This window comes from Gracilinanus agilis, chromosome 5 (genome assembly GCF_016433145.1).
Source record: "Gracilinanus agilis isolate LMUSP501 chromosome 5, AgileGrace, whole genome shotgun sequence".
Classification (NCBI taxonomy): Eukaryota; Metazoa; Chordata; class Mammalia; order Didelphimorphia; family Didelphidae; genus Gracilinanus; species Gracilinanus agilis.
Window position 1 is genome coordinate 92,774,119 of NC_058134.1, and position 16,055 is coordinate 92,790,173.

The following is a 16,055-nucleotide window of genomic DNA, read 5'->3' on the forward strand; positions in this document are numbered from 1 at the left end:
ATTCTATAATGGGAGTTCTATAAGTAGATCTCTATAAAGAAATTTTATATATATATATACTACAAAACTTGAGGCTATCCTAAAAATATAGATTGTAGTAATTTCAATAAATAAAAAGTATTAATCAGAAGAGAGTGACACAGAGGGGTCTGATTGGGTATCCATCCATCCTGTGGCCTGATTTTTCATACAATAGGGATCAATGTAAGGCTTTGCCATTTGCTTTGACTTGATGGACCCTGATAGAGACCCTTATTTCTCTGAGGGGCTCCCGGCAGTATACTATAGTAATAACTGTGTTAGTGCATATATATATATATATATATAATTTTATGTATTGTATGTATAGTAATAATTGTGAAGAAAGGGTGATTACATCAATTCTGTATTTTCAATTCGCTGCAGTTTTTTTTGATGTTTTAGTGGCAGTCATTTTTTATTTTAAATTTTATTTTATTTTTTATTTTTTACCAATTACATGTATAACAAATAACCACACACGTTTTCTGAAGTTATATGACTCAAACTGTTTTCCTCTCTTCTTTCCTCCCCACTCCTGTGGCTGGCAAGCAATTTAATTTGGGTCATACCTGTATTATTATGCAATATATATTCCATATATTCCAATATATTTCCATATTATTCATTTTTTAACACGAATAATCTCAGAAAACCCCAAATATATACCAAGATAAACAAGTGAAAAATCATAAACTTTTATCTGCATTCCTCCTCCAACAGTTTCTCTGTTTCTCTGGAGGTAGATATAGGCTCCAGTTCTAATGAGGAAAGTACAATAAGAAGACCCATAAGTTATCAGATGGGTTGGTCAAAATTTATCAAATGTAAAGAAAAGTAGATTTTGAGCAAGAGCAAAAAAAAGAGCTGCCCATCTGATGACATTCAAATTTTCTTGAGATTTTTTAGTATATAATGATCTAAGAGTGAAGAAAAACTGGCCTGAAGAGATCTTGGAGATCTGTTGAGACTGACAGGATTCCAGAATGCTTTGATTAAGACACTGAAGGTCTGGGAACTCAATCTCAAAACCACTCCATAACAGATTGTAAAATTTTTTTATTATTATATTATTTATTATTATTGTATTATGAAGCAGTAATTATCAAAATTATCAGGTATTGACTAAGAAATTAGTAAAGTAAACCAGTGAAATGGGACAGATGTCATACAAAAACAGTAGGAAAATATTGTAGTAACTTTGTGTTTAATAAAAATAAAGATCTAGGTTTTTGGAGTCCCTATTTGTTAAAAATTATTGGATAAGTGGAAAGCAATCAGGCAAAAACTAAGTATCGACCAATACCTTACACCATATATCAAGATAAAGCCAAAATGAATGCATGGTTTAGATATAAAGGGGGACTTCACAAGCAAATTAGAGGAATAGGGAATATATTACCTATAATATTTCTAGATAAAACAATTTGTGAATAATCAAGAAATATAGAGCATTATTAGATACAAAATGGATAGTTTTGATTATATTAAATTAGAAAAGGTTTTGTATAAATAAAACAAATATAGCCAAGATTAGAAGGAAAAGATAAAATTAGGAAACAATTTTAAAGACAGTTTCTCAGAGATCTCATATCTAAAATATAGAAAACTTTTTCAAATTAATAAGAACATGATCCATTCTCCAAATGAAAATGGTCAAAAGATATGAATAGTTTCTAGATGGAAAAATCAAAGCTGTACATAACTATTTGAAGAAATGCCCTAAATCATTATTGATAAGAGAAATGCTAATCAAAACAACTCTAAGATAATATCTCATGCCTACTAGATTGGCTAAAATGATAAAAGGGCAAAATCACAAATATTGAAGGGGATATAGAAAAATGAGGACACTTTATACACTGTTGGTGAAACTGAACTGATCCAACCATTTTGTGAGTGATCTGGATTAATGCAAAAAGAGTGATAAAACTGTATATACCCTTTGCCCCAGAAATACTTCTACTAGTTTTATTTCACAAGGTAATTGCCCATCTGAACTATTAGGCAACTTTAGAAATTTACTTAACTTATTTGAGTTCTCTTCATTATATGGGAAATGGGGTTAATGATGTCAAATTCAAAAAGTTCTCAGAATAACATAATGAGAAAACAGGCATTAAAATGTTTTGAAAAATATATAACACCACAAATATAAGGAACTTTGTTATATTTGCTAGCATTGATTTCAACTAATGATTTGGAAACAGACTTGTTCTGTTGTGTCTGATTCTTCATGACTCCATTTGTGGTTTTCTTAGCAAAAAATGGTCCCCATTTCCTTCTCTGGCTCATTTTTATAAATGAGGAAACTGAGACAAACAGGATTAAGTGACTTGCCCAGGGTAATATGCTAGTAAGTGTCTAAAAGTCAGAATTGAACTTAGGAAGCCTTCTTGACTTCAGGCCTACCACTTTATACATTGTTCCATCCAACTGCCCCAGATATCCTCTCTAGCCCTTTGGAAAGGCAGTCTTAGTTCAGAAATAAATAAGGAGCAAAAAGCAAGAATAATTAATTAAAATGATCTGTTATAATTTGTCTTCTCTGCTATTGGTATAACATATTGAATTTAAGAGATTTATCTAAATTAGAACCCATGGCTCTTGACTTTATGTTCAGTGCTCTTTCCAAGTACCACCAAGAGCAAGAATTTCCTTTAAATGTACTGGGCACAACAAGGATTCCATGAAAGTGGGGCTTACAGCTTTGAGTCTGTCTCTCTAAGTATAGACAAGGTAGCCAGGTGCAGTCTATTCAGGAACATGCCCATCAGGAAGGTCTTCTATCTGTTTTCTGGTTCTCCCCTTCTAAGCCAACTCAATATTTCTTTCCCATCTATATAAATGCTCTATGTAATTCCTCCAAAGTGAATAATTTGTGGAGATGAAGAATTGTATACTTCTCTAGCACCTCCTCTTTTAGAAGACACTATCAATCTTTAGTGCAAAAAAGAAAGGGTTTGGCAGAAGTGAGGCAGATATCACAAAGAGCCTGAATTCAAAAGACAGACATATATTTTGCTGTAAACTTGATTTCATGGGAATTAAGTCAAACCATTCATTTCCCCAGTGCTGCACACAAAGCCTTTTCTGGGAGATCCAAGGGGGAAGCATCTCAGTAGTTAACATGAGATTTACCTAAGGCTCATGTACATAAAACCAACCTTCATTCCCTCTCCCACTCCCTGACCTCATTATTATCAAAAGAAAGCAGGGAACTATCATTATGCCTGTCTACACTCTCTCCAGCCTAAGTACCTTAAATGATCCTTCTAACCAGATGTCACCTACAGAAATATATTATATGAAAAATAAGCTAAGCTATGCAATCTATTTCACTGGAGCTTTCCTGTATTTTGTTTTGTTCAGTTGTTTTTTACTCATGTCTGACTCTACATGAACTCATTTGGGATTTTCTTGTCAAAGATGCTGGGGTGGTTTGCCATTTCTTTCTCCACCTTGTTTTATAGATGAGGAAACTGTGACAAATAGGGGTAAGTGACTAGTCCACAGTTGCATTATTTATAAGCATCTGAGGTCAGATTTGAACCCATGGAGTTGAGTTTTCCTAACTATAGGCTTGGCATTCTATCCATGTGTCATCTAGCTGCCCATCTCCTGGTATTACCTGGACATAGAAAGGAAAATAATTATCAGCAGAATAAAAAGTGGTACTTCTTACAAGTTGGGTGGTAATGCTGAGCCATATCCAAAGTGCTCAGTTCCTGGAGGTGTCATTACTATTCCTCAAATTAGGCCAGAAGAATTGATTTCTTATAACAGCCTTTGATGTGGCTAGGCATTCAGGCCCCAAATAAAACTGGTTCTTGGAAATGAACCTACCTATCTACAAATTCCAATTTCTTTCATTATTTCTCAGTGTAGAACTAAATCTGATGCTTTTTAGAACTTAGAAATACACTCAATGCAAAGATCAAAAAAGGAATCGCCATGTTTTTGAAAATGATAGCCTATGTAAGATTCATGATCTTTGTGACTTCAGGAAAATCACCTCCAAGTGTCTCAGTTTTCTCATTTATTAAACATACTAAATGATCTTTATATTTCATCTGGCTCTAAGTGAGTATTTATATACTCAAAGCAAGAAAATGTTAAAAGATAGCTTTTTAAAAATGAAAGTATTCAGACTTGATGGGAAAATCCACTAGGTGGAGCCCAAGGGCAACATGAGTTTGGCTTCTTTCTCTACTGCCCCCCCTCCATCTCTCTCTCTCTCTCTCTCTCTCAAAAGAAAACTGTAAGCAGAAGTAACTAGATCCATGAGTAATAAAAATTCTTTGGTTAAATGCTTGCTCAACATGGAGATGAATAAGACCATGTAGCAATGTGATGAAATAACATCTTCTGTCTTCACATTCTGATGTATATTTTTGAAAATTGATAAGCAATGTCCAGTATCAATATTATATTAAGATCTATGATTACTTGCTTAACTTTAGTGGGAAAGGAAGGTTTCCATGGGTGTTTAACCTGGGTCTAACATGAACAAAATAGCAATGACAAAGGCTCTTAATACAGAGAGAGTGCTTAATAAACTTGTCAAATACATTCAGACTCACTGGATCTTTAGATTTGTGTTAAATTAGGTTTTTAATAAAAATTTGGAAGGAGGGCAATTAGGTGGTTCAGTGGAAAGAGAGCAAAGCCTGGAGGCAGGAGGTCCTGGCTTCACATCTGGCCTGAGACACTTCTTAGCTGTGTAATCCTGGGCAAGTCACTTAAACCCAATTGTCCAGCCTTTACCACTCTTTTGCCTTAGAACCAAAACTAAGTATCAATTCTAAGACAGAAGGTAAGAGTTTAAAAAACATTTTTTAAGCATTGGAAGTGACATTAGAATTTAAATAGTCCAAACTCCAACCTCAATAGTAATTTCCTATTCATAATATCCATTAGAGATTTAGGGAATAAATAGAGGTTCAGGGAAATTAAGTTGTCCAAGATCACATATAGTAAGTAGTAAGTAAAAGAAATGGGACTATAATCCATGTTCCACGACTAGAGTTAGTGATCTTTCTGTTCTACCACATAAACTTCAAGGTCATTTAACTTCTCTATCTGAACACCTTCAGCAATAAGGAAACTACTACCTCTGTAGGCAGACCACTAAACTCTTGGAAAGTCAAATCAGTAAAAAGATGTTTTTCCTGGAATTAAGACTAATTATGGTTCTCTGCAAACTGCCAATATTTCTCATAGTGTCTGTGGGGCCAAAATGGACAAAAATGCTACATAAAGTCTCAATGGGAAAATGGTTCTGTATTAGTACCACTTCAAACAATATAAACATTGAATTCAGATTTCACTTTATTTTTATTTTGGAAAACCTTTTGTTTGGAAATGTATAAACAGTTTAGGGTCAAGATTAAGTACAATTTACAAGAAGACCACATGATTTATGAACTGAATAGGGAGAAATGGAACCTGTTCATCAGGGAATCTCTAGTCATAGAGGGGAAAGATGTCACTGAACACTTAAATTAACTACAAATGAAAGTTAGCTGAAGGGAATCCATGAGAACAATAACATAATTTAAGTGAATACAGGAGGCTCAGATTAGTCTGAGAAGTTTTACTTGAGATCAGTGTGGAACAGGGCATAAAAAGAGTGTAGAGGTGGTGGAAGATATTCTAGGGATAGGCAAATCATCATACCTTTCAGAATCTTAGTTTCCTTTTCCTTAAAATGGGGTTAATTTTTTTTACAATCCATCTCACAGGATCAGTGTGACCATCAAATAGAAGAATGTTTGTGAAATATAAAAGTATTTAAATGTAAAATACTTTTAGATGAAGTTTTATTGGATGATATAACCCTACTTTAGCCCAAAGTGGTACTTTGGACATCACAAATATGTAATATTGCAGATTCTGAACTGGGACAGTTAGAGGGAAGATAAGAAGGGTAGGTATGGGAACCTATCATCCTTAAGCTCCCAGAGTACTCATTAATTTCCCTAAAAGAAAATTAATAATTACTTAATCATTATCATATCATTTTTCTTTTTTGATAGTGTTCATATAGAAATATTCCTGGGAAAATGTACTTTCTTGCCATTATTCTTTCATATTTAATGCACTGTAGACTGTTTGAATGTGAACAACAGAAGTAGAATGCAAGCTCATCTTCTGTAGGTTCACTGAATGTATCTTAATCACAGCAGTACCCAACAGGATGAAAGGGATTATATGTAGCTAATCTTGTTCCCAAACCTTTTAAATTTTTTGTGCTAAGTCTGCATTTTTAAAACTTTTTGTTTCACATGAATTAAAGATGATCATATTTGTAAAGGATCTAGGATCCTTTTGGACACTTTATAGACATCTATGCCCAAGAGTTCAGATCAGTCTGTAGGACTGGCAGAGATATCCTGCCTATGGCTAAATTTCTCACACGTTGTGGCATGTTTCAAAAGAGGACAAACGGTACTGTTTCCTTACTTTATTCTTTGGTACCAATCAGTCATAACCAGGTAACTTCCTTGGGAATGTAAACCAAATTTCTTGGCTTTCAATCCAGAATCTGTTTGAGAAACTAACAAATATCAATCTACAGCCTACCAAAAACCAAACACAGTTAGCAGAGATATGAGTGGGATTATGAAATTTTTCTTGACTCTGCTTCAATGAGGGAGGATTAGCACATAACCTAATTTTGTTCCTCTTAACTTACTGAGAGAAAACAATCAACAGACAGATGCAGTGAGCTCTCCAGGGTCCTGAAATGATACAGAAGGCAATTAACAGTGGGTTTCTTCCTGTTTACTGGCAGGGCATGAAATTATGCAATGCCCTTTTCAGTAGATACATCTTCTCTTACCCTCTGTTACCTTCTCTTTTTCTCTTCTCTCCTGTGTTGGGCACGATTCTGTTCTAACCACCACTGGCAGCTATACAGGCATCTTGGGATACAGAGCCAACATACAGCACTGTGATAGGGAAGGTTCAGCCACCTGGTCCCTTGTGAATTGCACAAGAAAAGGAAGAGACCGGAAAGAAATGTGCTAAATTGCAAAGGCTCTGACACAGGCAGCTACCGCACTTGCTACCATGGTCATTATTTGACACTCTGAAGAGTCTTATACCCAAAGCCAAACTTACATTAAAAAATATTCTTCCAAAGTTGTGGTCTGTGCTTTACTTGCACATAAACATTTAAATCTTGTTACTTGTCTTCTCAAATATAATTTAAGTTCCCCGAGGACAAAAAAAATGTAGCTTTTTTTTCTAGTGAACCTCCAACAGCAGCTAACATCATGACACTCCCATGGGATGTATTTGATAAATACATATCCGAGTTATCAAGTTCAAGGGAATAAGCTCTCCTGGGAATACAGTTAGAAAGACAGAAGAATATATAAAGCATGCAAGTAATTTTATTAAATATCTTGGCTTTCTCGGTCATTAGACAAAGAAGCTATAAGTATTTTGCAACAGATTTTTTTGTTAAGTGTCTCAACGTTAGGGACATTGGGTCATAAATTAGAAAGATGGTTAGTAGGAATTTTGATTGATAGGTTTAAAATCACCACTATAAAATCATGGTTCAGATTCTTTTTGTATTCAAATATCCCCCCCCAAAGGAGCTGGAAAAATATTTGGCTAACACCTATATTAAAATCTTATTCTTTGTCACAATATTCAGTTTTGGAAAATAAAGGCTTGGCCAATACCCTGAAATTCTGCTGTTGAGTTTATTATCTCTTTATATTACATAAGAATTTTCAAAACCCACCAAAAATTCAATAGGGATATGTGGAGTGGGATGGATGGGTTCAAATATTTCCTGTTCAGTGCAAAGAAAATAATTATAACTACTTGAAGACAGGAAATTTGGGATAATTTGACAAAGACATTGAAACAATTCCATCATATTGGTCACTGGTGATGGTATTCTCTATATCACTGAATACACATATTAATCTCTTTATTGTTTCTCATTTTGTATGATTCTTATCCAAGTCTTCAAAAATATTCTCCAGAGAAGCCACTTAACACACTGGAACCTTCCATCATATGTTTTAGTATAAGGTTACCAATATTGCACTGGATTATCCAGATTTCATTTCTTGCTGTCTATACATGTAAAGTCCAATTCCTTTTCTTGTTATACATTGATTTTAAAAGAAAGTTGCCAGTGATAATATGCCTTTTACCCACAAGATATCTTTCCAGTGACTTTTGAATTACTTGTAAGTGTGGCTGTTCTGAAATCATGGAATTATATCATTTTAAGCTATATGGCAACAGTGGGAGAATTTTAGAGCAAAATGCTACAAATATACAGAGTGGTATACTCCCAATCCTCCTACAAATGTTTTTTTCTCATTTATAACTAGAAAAGTTTAGAGAGCTTGCCCTTCATAATCTGTAGGATTAGCATAAGATTTATATACAAATAGAGATAGGTACTGCACTTGTATTTAATTAGTGTTGGGAACTCATGGGTGAGGAAACTCCTGCCAAAGCAGGGCTTTATGTTTTCTGTGACTTGCAGTCTTAGGGAATTGCTTAGAGTCTTGAGAGTTTGACTTGTGTAGGATCACATAATCAGGACTTAAGCTCAGATCTTCCTTGCCATTTTAAGCAATTTTCCCTCTCATATGTACATGTATTATAAATGTATGCTATACACATTACATATATACATATTTATAGTATTATAAAAGCATGTTAAGATTGGATAAAAATCTTCCACAGATCAAAGAATTTGTAGAAGGGGAAGAGGAGGAGACCTTAAATCATCTAGTAAAACATGTAAATAGAAACAGGCAAGTTCATTTGGCAGATAATGAAATTCAGACCCCAGATGGGGGTGGTAGTGATCACTGTCATTAAACAGAGGAATTTCTAAAACTCCAAATCCAATGCTTTTTTACATCACATCATGCTGCCTATCGTTCTCTGTGGCATTAACAGTCATACTATCTGTACCCAGCTAGGAAAAAAATAGTATAATAGCAATTAGCCCAAATTTCTGGGCACTTTTTGTGGTTTACAAAGAACATTCTTCACAATCGAGCCATTATCGTTATTTTCTTTTTATAGATGAAGAAAATAAGGCTTAGAGTTTAAAGTGCTCATGACCATGTAGTAGGTAGTAAGTAGAAAAAACCAGAGTTGTGACTTGGACCTGGGTCTTCTTAAGTCAAATCAATTGTATCATATTATGCCAAGCAGGAGGAGCAGAAAAAGGAGAAATGAGGAATAGGAAGAGAAAGAGAAAGAAGAAAAGAGGAAATGAGAAGAAATGGAAGGAGAAGGGAAGTAAGAATAAGGGGAACATAAAGAGAGGAATAAGAGGAGCATAAGGTGGGGGAAGAGAAAGAAGAGAAATTAGCTGGGTATATCAACCCCCTGGGAAGATGATTAGCACTAGAATCAATATGTCCTGAAGGCAAGGTTCCACTGTCACTTGGAAATACTTTGATTAACAGTTTTAATTACTACTTTAAAATTCTGCTTAAAATTTGTTCAGAAATTGCCTGATCTACTGAAGAGATTCCAGGCTTCTAAGAAAGTGGCTTCTGGAAAACCTGCATCTGAAGCTCCTGTACTACATTCCTAAGGAGTTAGATGCAAGTACCTCACTCCACTCTAGGCTTCTGGCAAGGAGTGAAGAGAAAGGAACTCTCTGAGAAGGGAAGTTGAAAGGGTAAACTAAGACCTTCTTTGTGATTAACTTGAATAGCATAAGGTTGAAAAAGAGACACAAGCACCTGGAGATTAGCAGTTCCTGGGGTGCTTTTATGCTGAGCAAGTCCAAAGGTTGAAGATGATCCACTAGGAATGATTTTTGATTTCAGATAATGATTCAAGTGAGGTAAAATGAGAACAGTTCAGAAGAGTGGGAAGGATACTTAAAGCATCTTAGGTGTTTTTTTCTTTTAAAAGTTGTGCCAAAAAGGATTATCTGTTTATTGAAAAATATTACTTAAAAGCAATCTTTTAATATAAAAATCTTTTTTAAAAATTTTCTTAAAGAAAGAAAATTGTACTCATTCTTGTATCAAATACAAATGTATCTTAAGGTTTATGCCTCAGACACTACCCATAGATACACTAGAAGTCTTTTTTGATTTTTCCCAAACTACCCAGTATGACTCAGTGTAATAAATACCAACTCTGCAGTCAGAAAACCTGAGGGGGAAATCTTAGCCCTGCCACTAACTAGCTAGGTGATCTTCAGTAAGTCCCTGAGTCTCTCAAAGCCTTAGCTTTTTCTTCCTGTAAAATGAAGAAATCTAAGATCTCCATAATGCAAAGTGGGCTTGAGGAAAGCAAATCATGCTTGCTTCCTCAGGACTAGAGATATGATATGACATAAAGGAATACAACATCAAACAAATCTAAGACTATGACATACTTCTACCCTATGTTTTTTAAGTGTTCCTTACTGCAGGTTCATTTTGCTTTTGAGAAAAAAGTACAATAAGAAGTCATAGGATTCCTATCCTAGCATTGCTATGTACTACATATGGGACACTGAACAACCAGGTGAAAAGATGTGTCTATAGGCTCTTTGGAAATTCTGATCAGTAACCAAAGTAGCAAAGTAGATTGGGTTTATCTTTACATCACAGAGAACAGGATATCAACTCTAACTGAACCTTCTTTCTTCTCCTTCCCTCCTAGTACTTATATTGGATATTATGGGAATAGCAGAAGAAAGCTTTCATTTTGTCAAGAACTATTTGTTATTTCTTTTATTGTGAAACTTGGTGTAACTTAGATTTGTGTGAATCTAGTTACTAATATTTTTTGAATAAAGCATCAAAAGGACCTTTCTTATAAGAGGATATCAGCTGATTACCATGAGATCTATTAGAGGGAAAAGGATAGTGAATTTGGGCTGTGATAGACTGGATTTGAATCTTGCTAACTTTGTAGCTTAGGGTCAATCATTTCTCATTTCTAAAGTGCAGTTTCCTCTTTGAAAAAAATGGAAAAAATAACACTCACGCTTCGAACCATTTGAAGAGCAGATGTGAAAGAATGCTAACATTGTTTTGTATTAGAAGGCCCTTCACAAAGGTCAGCTACCATTGTTATGTATATTGAAATAATGCTTTTTGAATATGACTGTATTATCTTTTGATTTTCTATATCATTGATAACTTTGAAAGATTGGATCTTGGAATTTTCTCTCATAAGTTATGAATGTTATGTTAGTGTGTTATCTCAAAATGATGGGAAGAGAATTCTTTTATACTTTTTCTTGAATTATAAGATGCAATATAATACCTGCCATCTACAATAAATGTTATTATTCCCAGAATAGCTAGATAAATCTCAAGACACAATTACATTTGTGCTTGACATGACCTTGGAAGATGTAAATCTACATGAAAAATAACGTAATAATTTTTCCTTAGTCAAGCATATTTGAGCTACTGTTTAAAATATGCTTTTTTTAAAAAAAGAAAAATACCATTGATATCTCAGCCTTACAAATATATACTATCTACTTCGAATAGTTTGATCATTCTAAAAGTTCAGTGCGGTATTTTAATCATACCTTTTCTAGATCTATTCATCTACCTTTCAACAATACATTATGCCTAACAGTATGTGTGAATTCCCAGTAAAATGTCTTTTTTCATATTAGTTTCCTCAGACTAGAACTTCACAAGCTTTAAGAAGTTGGTATCTATAGGCATCTCTACAACCATTATTTAATGGTTTCTGAAGTAGTTTTTTATCTCCTCAGAAAGACTTAAAATTTCAAATGCAACATTTCTGGGAACCTGTGTAACTTTAACTGTTTTGCCAACAAAACTCTTCCCACACTTTCCATAGTAAAAATCCAAACTTTAGTTTTGAGGGCTCAAATATGATAAGATGGGGACAATATCTCAGTACGGTTTTATTATTTTGTACAGGGAATAACAGATTTAGTCTCTCATTTACAACCTCTGTTTTCTACCCACTCCTACATCTTATAACCAGGCTTCCATTTTTCAAATGACTGACAGGTTCTAAAGGTAAGAGTTGAAAGAAAACCCAATTAGGGTTTCCTGACTCCGGGTCTAGTTCTCTGTCCACTATGTCCACGTTGGTGAACCTTTGGCACACAAGCTGGGAGGTGGTGCTCCCTTCAGCCTTTCCATATGTGCCTTAGGACATTTCTCACATGATTCACCTCTCTTCTCAGTAGCCCAATGGGAACCCTTCCTCCCTCCCCTGTTGGAGGTAAAGTAGGGGGCAGGAGGGGGGCTCACATGCAGCATGAGGGTTGCAGTTTGGGCTCTCAGTCTCTAAGGTCTCTAAAAGGTTCACCATCACTGCACTATGCCATCTACTTTCCTCTGAGTAGCTCTGAAGGATATTGGTGGGATAATGTCCTGGCCTTACCTGATAAAAAAAATTACAAGTTCAAATAAGGAAGTTTGTGGCAAATCACCATCTTCTCCCACTTGAATCTTTTATGCAGGTGATATCTGATTATGAAAAATATCAAATTTTTTCTCAATCAATAGAAACTTGAGTATAAATATATGACTTGCATCAACAAGGTGAGAATGACTGTAAGGAGGAATTGTCACAAAAGGGAAACAGATTGAAGATTTTTAAAGAGGTATTAACACCAACTATTTTAATTGCTGACACTAATTGTAATTTAGAAACTTAGCTGCTAAAGGGCTACTTGTTCTCTTGTGCAGCTGCAACAAGCCACTGCTCCTTCAAAGACAGGGTTCATTTTTGTCACTTCCCCAGAGTTACCATGTCTCAAAGATGTAGCTAAGTCCTACTCTCTAGGTTGGAATCCCATATGTTGCAAGAATGTTTACAATTTAGAATACTTTGTCCTTAGAGTATTCACCAATTGATGTCTTAAGGAAAAGTTTATTTTCCAGGCCTTGTTCCATTTTGTGTACATCCATAAAAGTCTATTCCAAAGGACAAAAAAAGAAGAAGCTTACCCAAAAGGAATTTTGCTCAGGAAATAATATCCAGTATATGAATGCTGATAAATCTGTAAGACACAAATAAAAAAATGCCATGAAACAAACTGTAACAATATATACCTCATTTCTTTATTACAACCAATTCTCTTTAGAACACAAGGAGTTAATCCCTTACCCAGGAAGCAAAGCTTTTTATTTACTTAGGAAGTTAATTTACATAACATGTTTGTTTTCTTTTCATCCTTTCCACTCAGTACCCAGGGCAGTGTCATCCCCATGGCTACCAGGTTTGTGATTAAATTAAGAGAACATATTCCCAGCTGTGGCTAAAAATAGCACCTAGTATTAATGAGTTCACCTTGGTCATTTGGAGGCAGTCAGACATGGTTATAGCTAGACACAACAGGACAATAATAGATATTCACTGCTGGAGTCCTCTGGAAATGGTAGCAAAGGACAAAACCAGAAATGCCATTTCCCTGAACCTAGTGAGTTGCAAAATCCCATTTTGAGGCCAAGATAAGTTTAGTTGGGTAAATTAAACACCCCTCTTACATAACGTTATGTGTCTCTTTTTTTTTAAACTTTCCAAAGGATGTCACACAGATGGAAAACCTACCAAAAAACCAATCAGGAACTATCATAATTTTCTTGGTGTCAAAAATGCTATCTTTCTGTACCTGCTGTGTCTTTTAATGTTGATAAGAAAACTTTCAAGCATTTAAGCTAAAATCATTAAAAAAAAGTCTCTCATGTGTCATTCCATTTGTCCTCCATTGGCTACCTAAGCAGATGTGAGTATGTGTTATGTTTGAATGAAGGACTGATATTCCAGTTTATTTATTCATTCAATCAATCAATTAATTTTAGGCTTCCTTCTTCTACTTCCTGGTTAGAGTACCAAATGTCAAGGAATTAATGGAACTCAGCATTGCACTGAAATGAAAGGAAAATGAATTGCTTCCTTGCTTTAGAGAGGCACTGTGGTATCACGGAAAACATATTGAGGATTTGGAGCAAGAGGACCTTAGTTCAAATCTAACTTCTGCTACTTACTACCTGTGTGACCCTGAGTTAGTCATTTAAATTCTCTGGGTTCCAGTTTTTTCATATATAAAATAAGGGAGTTAAACTCACAGACTGTTAATGACCTTTCCAACTCTAAATCTATCATCCTTGTTGCACCCATTTCCCCTTCTTTTTTACTTCTATCTCTCTAGCAACATTAAATAAGGGGGGGAAAGAGAAGAAAAATGAGATAGAAAAGGCACCACGAAAAAAAATGAATGGGTAGGACTGGGATATATGAGTATGACTAGGAACTTTAAAAGAGAGTCAAGATTTTCCTTTGTAAGACACAGATACTTTTAGAAGTGCATAATGACCAACCACAACTATCTCAATATCATCATCCTTTTATAAAGTCAAAATCCTCCATGGTGTCATGCAAGATGACTTCATTCCACAGTTTACATACTACTACATTTCAATTAACCTGTGATCTCATCAATGTGGATGCTTCTTCCAGTGGTACAAATCCTAATCTCTTCATCCCTTCTTGCCCTATTGTGGCTACTGTAGATTTCTTTCCATAAAGTCTCCTTCCTTATTGGTAGTATTCAGCAGCCTACTCAGAACAGCCATGAATCTCTCCAGTGACTTCTAAATGACTCACATTTTACTTTTTTCAGACACTATCATATTCCATGACTACTAGATTCGGAGTATTTACATATGAATACCAATTGGATGCCAATTTAGTTATAGCTATGTCGACATGTTCTCACTGGCAAGAATCCTTCTGAAGAAAAATGGTGATCAGAAAGAATAAATTAGAAGTCATGCTGGTTCAAACAAGGAACATCCCAATGCCAAATCTAACACGTGAACTAGAGGTGACTTGTTTATTACAAAGCAGTGTACAAAGGAAAAGCCAACAGTCTTCAAACTAATATCTACTACTACCTGTAGTGAATTTTCCCAGTTCTGCAGCCATTGTTAGTTACACGGGTTTTTTTCTTTCTGGATTTGGTACTTCAGTGTATCCTGGTTTGGTCTTACACAATGTATTGTAGTGGAAAGAGTGCTGGATTTGTGGTTGAATGACCTGAAAAATTCAAGTTCTACCACTTAAAAGCTAGGTGACCTTGGGCAAGTCACTTTATATGTTTGGACCTGTTTTCTCATTTATAAAACATGGGAGTAAGATTAATTACATCTAAGGTCTATTGTAACTCTAAATCTAGAATCCTAAGGTTTTCATTAGTTTTTTTCTGATTAAACTTTGGACCCAAACACTTTTTTCCTCCAGGACTCTGTCCTTGTACCCCTTTGGATTGAGCCCATTCCTAGAATGTTTCTCAGGAACCCAAAACCCAATTGGCTATAGTAGTAGCATGTTAACGAATTACCAATTATGTATGCTATTGTATTTATATCATAGATGAGGAAATTGTGAACCAAAGAGGTTAAATGGCTTATCCAAGATAATATGTTTAATGCAATATGTTTAGCAGAGTCAATATTCGAACCATAATCTTCTAGGTTGGCATTACTAATCAATAAAACAATGCCATTTTTATACCACAAAAAAGTTTTCTGGGAGTTTATAGTTTATACAACACTATACTATACCTAAGCAAAAAAGAGGTATAAGTAGAGTACCTGCCCTTGATGAGAAATAGCATGGTAGAGTGGCAGAGAGACTACCTCAAATCCAGGAAGGTCTGAATTCATATTCTTCCTCTATCATATCATTCCTGTGTGACCTTGGGCAAGTCAAATAATTTCTTGTTTTCTAGGCAACTCTTGAAGATTATAAATTCTATAAATTACAAAGATGATTCCAGTCCATATTAGTATAGAGGATTTTCTAGCCTTGGAGTTCTCTAAAACAAATGAATCATAAGACTAATTTCCATACCTATCCTTATTATATTCAATTCATCTGGAGAAAAAAAGAGAAATCATGGCAGAGTAAAATATTACAATTATTGGAATTCTTAATCTGACTGAAGAGCTCTAGATTCCAGTGGAGTTTGCAAATGTTAGTGGAGACCTTTGGTGACAAAAGAGTAATTCCTGGGTAAGTATCCAAAAACAAAA

The 16,055-nt window shown here is 34.9% G+C and overlaps 1 protein-coding gene across 1 annotated transcript in view; it reads right to left on the reverse strand.

Annotated features, from left to right (window-relative positions):
* The window catches only part of DPP6 (dipeptidyl peptidase like 6), a 993,205-nt gene that overhangs the window by 316,912 nt on the left and 660,238 nt on the right, over window positions 1-16,055 (reverse strand). Inside the window, exon 6 of the mRNA XM_044677974.1 lies at window positions 12,966-13,018. Within this exon, the coding sequence (XP_044533909.1) occupies window positions 12,966-13,018 (53 nt within the window). The remainder of the gene's footprint in view (window positions 1-12,965; window positions 13,019-16,055) is intronic.